General features: G+C 40.6%; 1 protein-coding gene across 2 annotated transcripts in view; it reads left to right on the forward strand.

The window, feature by feature from the left end:
• CREBBP (CREB binding protein) overlaps positions 1-3,429 on the forward strand; it is a 159,046-nt gene extending 155,617 nt beyond the window's left edge. For both annotated transcript variants that reach the window (XM_027859678.1, XM_027859679.1), the window contains exon 31: positions 1,067-3,429. In XM_027859678.1, the coding sequence (XP_027715479.1) occupies positions 1,067-3,214 (2,148 nt within the window). In that variant the 3' untranslated portion in view covers positions 3,215-3,429. The remainder of the gene's footprint in view (positions 1-1,066) is intronic.
• Positions 3,430-7,313: the final 3,884 nt, after the last annotated feature.

The following is a 7,313-nucleotide window of genomic DNA, read 5'->3' on the forward strand; positions in this document are numbered from 1 at the left end:
TACACCAGCCTTGAGATAATTATTTAGAAGCTATAAGGGAAAAAGCTTTACCACTCTTCGCTCACCAACTCTACCCTGGATTCATAAACCCCTTTTATCTTGCTATGTAGCTTTCTGATGACTTATGGGATCTAACTATATTATTGCTAATATCATTGAACCAAATCTTACATTAGCTCACTGTGGGCTCTTCAAAATAGAATAATGGGACAGGGCCAAGAGCCTATAGGGCATCTTAAATTCATCAGTCTCATTTTTTGAGAAGTATAGAGAAGGAGGAAGTCTCTGGGTAGATTGAAATAGCCATTAACATCCTGTTACCCATTTTCTGTAGCTATAATGCTTTTTCACATTATTTGAGTTTGCATTTTTTTTTTAGAGTAATTATAATTTTTGAGAGTACTAGTGTAATAGTAGGACAGTGGTTCTCAGTCTTTTTGGAAAACATTTCCACATCATTCTCTTAGGAAAAAATAAATCCTAGGAATGTGATTTGTTTGTGTGATATTTGGAGTGTGTGTGTGTGTGTGTGTGTGTGTGTGTTAGTATTAACAAATGTGCAATGAGTTTAACATCTCTTAGTGTAAATTTTTCTCTGTGTAAAATGTAAGAGGTGAACTTAGATGAACTCTTAGGCTGCCACCAAGTTAATGGGACAGAGTTAGAGTGAGTGTGTGGTGATAGATTTGTGGTGATGAATTGATTATGCCCTACCGAAGATCCCCAAGCTGTTTAAGGACCACTCGATCGAGGTGATGAGGTAATACTAACACATAACGTGTATTAACTTCTAAATTTAACCTGTCTTGCTTGAGGTGTTGAATCACTTTAGTCAAATTAGAATAACCAAAAGATAGTATAAGTCTTTGACCCATAATTTTAAGAATTGAAATATATTGTGGGACAATAATATTTTGTAAGGGGGGAGAAGATAAAGAATAAATGTTGGTCATATTTATCAATGGTAATGATACGCTTTATTTTATTGTCTAATGGGTTATTCTACATTATGTGGCTGATTTTCTTTTCTTTTCTTTTTTTTTTTTCTCTTTTTCTTTATTTAAAGGATTATGACCTTTGCATTAACTGCTACAACACTAAGAGTCATGACCATAAAATGGTTAAATGGGGCTTGGGCTTGGATGATGAGAGCAATAGCCAAGGAGAACAGCAATCTAAGAGCCCCCAGGAATCACGGCGTCTGAGCATCCAGCGTTGCATCCAATCCTTGGTCCATGCCTGCCAGTGTCGAAATGCAAACTGCTCTTTGCCGTCTTGTCAGAAGATGAAACGGGTTGTTCAGCATACCAAGGGCTGCAAGCGCAAGACCAATGGAGGTTGCCCAGTGTGCAAACAGCTCATTGCCCTTTGTTGCTACCATGCCAAACACTGCCAAGAGAACAAATGCCCTGTGCCATTCTGTCTCAACATCAAACACAAGCTCCGACAGCAGCAGATTCAGCATCGTCTACAGCAGGCTCAACTCATGCGTCGACGAATGGCCACCATGAACACCCGCAATGTGCCTCAGCAAAGTTTGCCTTCTCCTACCTCAGCAACACCTGGTACCCCTACACAGCAGCCAAGCACCCCTCAGACGCCTCAGCCTCCCCCCCAGCCTCAGCCTTCTCCTGTAAGCATGTCACCAGCTGGCTTCCCCAGTGTGCCCAGAACACAACCCCCAACTACAGTCTCCACTGGAAAACCTCCCAACCAGGTAGCAGCACCACCTCCTCCTGCCCAGCCACCCCCAGCTGCTGTGGAAGCAGCTCGGCAGATCGAGCGAGAAGCTCAGCAGCAGCAACATCTGTATAGAGTCAACAGCATCAACAATGGCCTGCCTCCAGGGCGCACAGGCATGGTGAGTCAGGCTGTGGGGCCAGTGAGTCAGATGCCTCAAGTTAACATGAATGTTCCCCGACCAAACCCAGTGACTGGGCCAGTCATGTCTAACATGCAGCCAGGCCAGTGGCAGCCAGCTCCAATTCCCCAGCAGCAGCCAATGGCAGGAATACAGAGACCTGTCATGCCCATGCCAGCACAGCAGACAGTTGCTGGGCCACGGATGCCAGGAGTGCAGCCCCCACGGAGTATCCCACCCAATGCCTTGCAGGATTTGTTACGGACACTGAAATCCCCCAGTTCACCACAGCAACAGCAGCAAGTGCTGAACATCCTCAAAGCAAATCCTCAACTAATGGCAGCTTTCATAAAGCAGCGAACAGCTAAATATGTGGCTAACCAGCCTGGAATGCAGCCTCAAACCAGTATCCAGCAGCAAACTGGAATGCAGCAGCCCATCATGCATACACAGCCTGCTTTACAAAACATGAGTGCAATGCAAGCAGGAGTTCAGAGGCCTAATGTCCCCCCTCAGCAGCAAGGAATGGGAGGCATGAATCCCCAGGGACAGGCAATAAACATCATGAACACAGGGCACAATCCCAGCATGGCAAGTATGAATCCACAGTACAGAGAAATGATTAGGAGGCAGTTGCTGCAGCAGCAGCAGCAGCAGCAGCAACAGCAGCAGCAGCAAGGAGGTACTGGGATGGCTGGCGCAATGGCAGGGCACAGTCAATTCCAGCAGCCTCAAGGACCTGGGGGTTATCCCCAAGCCATGCAGCAACAAAGGATGCAACAACATTTATCCATACAGGGCGGCTCCATGGGCCAGATGGCTCAAATGGGACAACTGAGCCAAATGGGCCAGCCTGGCCTGGGGGCAGATGGCACCTCCAACATTCAACAAGCACTGCAGCAGCGGATTCTGCAGCAACAGCAAATGAAACAGCAGATAGGGTCCCCAGGCCAGCCTAATCCTATGAGCCCACAGCAGCATATGCTCTCAGGACAACCACAGGCATCTCATCTCCCTGGCCAACAGATAGCCACCTCCCTCAGTAACCAGGTGCGGTCTCCAGCCCCTGTCCAGTCTCCACGTCCCCAGTCCCAGCCACCACATTCCAGCCCGTCACCAAGGATACAGCCCCAGCCTTCACCACATCACGTCTCACCCCAGACTGGTTCCCCCCACCCAGGACTTGCAGTTACCATGGCTAGCTCCATGGATCAGGGACATTTGGGTAACCCCGAACAGAGTGCAATGCTTCCGCAACTAAACACCCCAAACAGGAGTGCGTTGTCTAATGAATTATCCCTGGTTGGTGATACCACAGGAGACACACTAGAAAAATTTGTGGAGGGTTTGTAGCATTATGGGAGCATCACCTTTTTTTTTTTTTTCCTTTTCATGTTCTTGGACATTTTGTACTGCAAATCCAGACATCTAGGTTGTTTTTGACCCTAGATGGAACTGCTACTTCCAAGCCATGGAAGGACGAATTGCTGTTTAAAGAAACAATACAAAGAATATATTTTTTGTTAAAAACCAGTTGATTAAATATCTGGTCTCTTTTTGTTTTTGTTTTTGGGGTTTTTTCTTTTTTCTTTCTTTTTTTTCCTTTTTTTTTGTTTTTTTGTTTTGTTTTGTTTTTATTTTGTTTTGTTTTGGTTTTTTCTTTCTTTTTTGTTTTTTGGGGGTGGGGGATGTGGGGGGTGGTTTTGTTTGGATTCTTTTTTTGTCATTGATGGTGACTCATGTCTTTTTTTTAAATGGGGAAAACAAGTTCATTATATTCATATTTTTTATTTGTATTTTCAAGACTTTAAACATTTGTGTTTAAAAGTGAGAAGAAAAAATAATATTCAGAAAGTGATTCCTGAAATAATGCAAGCTTATAATGTGTCCCGGTAACTTTCTGACATGTTCCGGGAAGATTTTTTTTCTATAGTGAACTCTGCGGGCGTTCCAAGTATTACCCCTGGAAGATAGGAATTGACTCTTGTGTGCACACACACATACACATACACATACACACACGCACACGCACACATACACACACACACACACACACACACACACACACACACACACGCACCCTATACATACTGGCTTATGCCAAAATCCTTGTCTTGCAGATGTAGAAATTGTTGCTTTGTTTCTCTGATAAAACTGGTTTTAGATGATAAAATAGGGATGATCACTCTTAGACCGTGCTGATTTTAATAGAGAAGAAACATTCTTTTCTTTCTTCTATGTGAAACTTGAAATGAGGAAAAGCAATTCTAGTGTAAATCATGCAAGCTCTATAATTACTATAAATAAGAAAATCCAAGAAGATTCAATCACTGTATAGAATGGTAAAATACCAACTCATTTCTTACTTATTATATCATATTGTTAAATAAACTGTGTGCAACAGACAAAAAGGGTGGTCCTTCTTGAATTCATGTACATGGTATTAACACTTAGTGTTTGGGGTTTTTTGTTATGAAAATGCTGTTTTCAACATTGTATTTGGACTATGCATGTCTTTTTTTCCCATTGTATATAAAGTACTGCTTAAAATTGATATAAATTACTGAAGTTTTTAACATGTATTCTGTTCTTTAAGATCCATGTAAGAATGTTTAAGGTTTTTATTTATTTATATATTTTTTTGGATTCTGTTCTTTGTAAGACATGATTCTGGTTATTCACTCATAGAAGCAGCCTGGGGCATTGGTAGTGGTGGCCTGATTTATGGCATATTTAGGTAACTTGTCCAGTGAAGAGCAGCCTTTTTTTAGAGTATCTCCTTGGGAATGAGTGAAGCAAGGTCAGTCTGTATCCCATACAGTTAATGCTTACAGGTATTCATAAGTTACGTAATAGATGAATAACTATTTCTTTAAAAGGGCCTTGGATGAAACTTTTTTTTTTTTTAACCCATCCTACCTCCTTTCCTTAGCCCTTACAAAATGCTGGTTGAATAGCCTCATCCAATTGCTTAGTATGGGTGGCAGTTATTGTTCCTGAATAGAAGATCCAGGCCTGGTTTCATGAACAACCAGAAAGCTGGAGGAAGGTTTACTTTAGGTGTTGTCCTTGCTTCCCAACTGTTCTGTCTGACCATTTGGCTTAAAATAGTACTCCCTGCATTAAAGGTGGTAATTACAGACTCTTCTACCTCCAGAGCTTACCCTGATCCATTCTTATAGTTGGCTCTTGGTTATCTGGCCCAAACTAAATCCCATATTCTTGTGGAAGTGTTCAGTATCTGTTAGGAACTGAGCCAAAGGAGTAAGGTTCTAGTCAGGGAATTTGCTAATGGAAGTTCACCTTTCTTCCTACCAATAATTCTGTAATTGGCCCCAGGCAAATGATGTGATTAAATATGGCCATCCCAGTACTGTGGGAACACCCTGTACTCATCCAAGTGGCCCTGTTGATCCCCCTTAGGTCCAATTTTCAGATGCTCATAATGAGTGGGATGATCATTTTAATTCCATGATTTCTGTAAAATTGCATACACTTCAGAGAAGGATCACCAATGGAGAGATTTCAAGTTAGACTAATCTTGTTTAGTCTGCTGCACCATAGGTTGCTAATGACTTGAATTCTGTTTCTCCTAGTATCCCCAGTCCCTAAATGAAATGGGAATTCTAGGTCAAGTGGGTTTTCTGTGGAATACAAATCATGGCCCAAATATATGCTCCTTTTGGCCCTCTTGTTTCTGGAGATATTTTCAAAATGCTTTGTTTCAGAATCTAAATCTGAGGAAACTTTCCCAGTAGCTTAAACTTTGCAATCCACTTTTGCACAGTGTTCCATGATTTGAGTTTTAATAATGTAGATTAGTTGAACTAAACTTGCATCAGAAAAGAATGCAAGATCCCCCCCCCCCAATACCCCAGGTCCCCACTGATATAAACAAATGCTTATTAGCAGTGCTTAGCTTGCTTAATTTTTACATATATTTACCCCTGCCAGTATTACCTTTTTAGTAGTGGGACAGTATCGGACAGTATGTTAAAACAACAAGGATAATTGTAGCTGGTGATTTGTGAAACTGGAGAGCTATTGGCCCCATACTGTGAATATGGCATACTCCCACCTTGTTTAGTCTTTCTAACCTGTTTAATGAAGAGCATTTCTGTTAAAGCTTTTTCTGCAATTCGAAACTCTTTGTACCAACTTCAACATCTTTGGATTCCTCATCCCATGCAACTGTCTTAAGCAATCAAGATGTCAAAAGATGGGGCTGAGGGTGTGGTCAGTGGACACTAACCCTGAGCTTGTCAGAAGGAAATTGCTGTAAGAAAGATGGAAAGCCCCAATGCTGTGTCTCATGCTGTATACTTAAAGGGGGGGAGGGGGAAAGTCCTATATTTGTGATCAAAAAGAGGAAACTTGAAATGTGCTGGTGTTTATAATAAAAGCTGGTAAAACTGCTTGGATTCAAGGATGGTTCCAATTGGATAGTGACCTTTAGAATTAGTTTAGCCATTGAGTCAAAAGATTGAAGGAACTCAGTTGAGTTTCTCCAGTGTACCTATTGGTGGGGTGTTTTGTTTCTTTTGGTGGCTGTGGGCTTTTTTTTTTTTTTTATAAGTAGTTGAGAATTTCTGAAGTTGACTATAGATTGAATTTGCCTGAGAAGCATTAATTGGAGGGGCTTAGGTTACTACTAAGATGTAAGTTAAAGAAACACTTATCTATAAAAGAGATTGTAATATGACTGGAGCCAAAGCTTTCCTTTTTTGTTGTATCTCAAAATCAGTTATTAAGGTGAACAGTCTATCTGAGGAGGTTCAATGAAAAACAGTTATACTCCTGGAACCAGAGAGAATCCATTGAAAACTTTTTAACTTAGTAAATAGAAATAAACAGCAGTATTTTTAAAGCAAACAACATTCACTCAGTTTGGATCAAACCCAGGTAGGTATGAAATATGCAAAAGGATATTTACATATTATTTGTAGGGGCAAGATGATAAAATACCTTGAAGAAAAGAAGGCAAGTCTAAATTTTAGAATGTTTAAGAAACTATTATGACTCTTTAAGTGTGCATTAAGCAGGCTATTGATTGTAAGGCTTGTTAGTCAATTCTGTCAATGTATGGACGAGAAGGATTTGTAAAATTGATGTGCAAACAGTGCTCTTAATACTTAGTTTCAGGTAGTTTAAATGTGTCTCTTTGCTTAGCACATTTTTCCATAGCTAGTACAAAAATAACATTTTGTCCAGTCCTTTTCTTAGCTATTATAGCAGATTAATAGGATTGGAATTAATAAGGCATTGCTAGATTTTTAAAGAAATATTTTTTTAAAATACCTTTTTATGTGACATTCATCTGTGAATTTATCTTTCATTTACCTGATGAACAATTTCTTGTAACAGATTTTTAACAAGAGAAAGCATTTCAGGTTTTACAAAATTTTAATAGAAAAAGAAATGTAGCTATTTAAGATGTGGTGCTGCTTTAGTT

Source organism: Vombatus ursinus, unplaced genomic scaffold (genome assembly GCF_900497805.2).
Source record: "Vombatus ursinus unplaced genomic scaffold, bare-nosed wombat genome assembly UNPS02014171.1, whole genome shotgun sequence".
In the NCBI taxonomy this organism is placed as follows: domain Eukaryota; kingdom Metazoa; phylum Chordata; class Mammalia; order Diprotodontia; family Vombatidae; genus Vombatus; species Vombatus ursinus.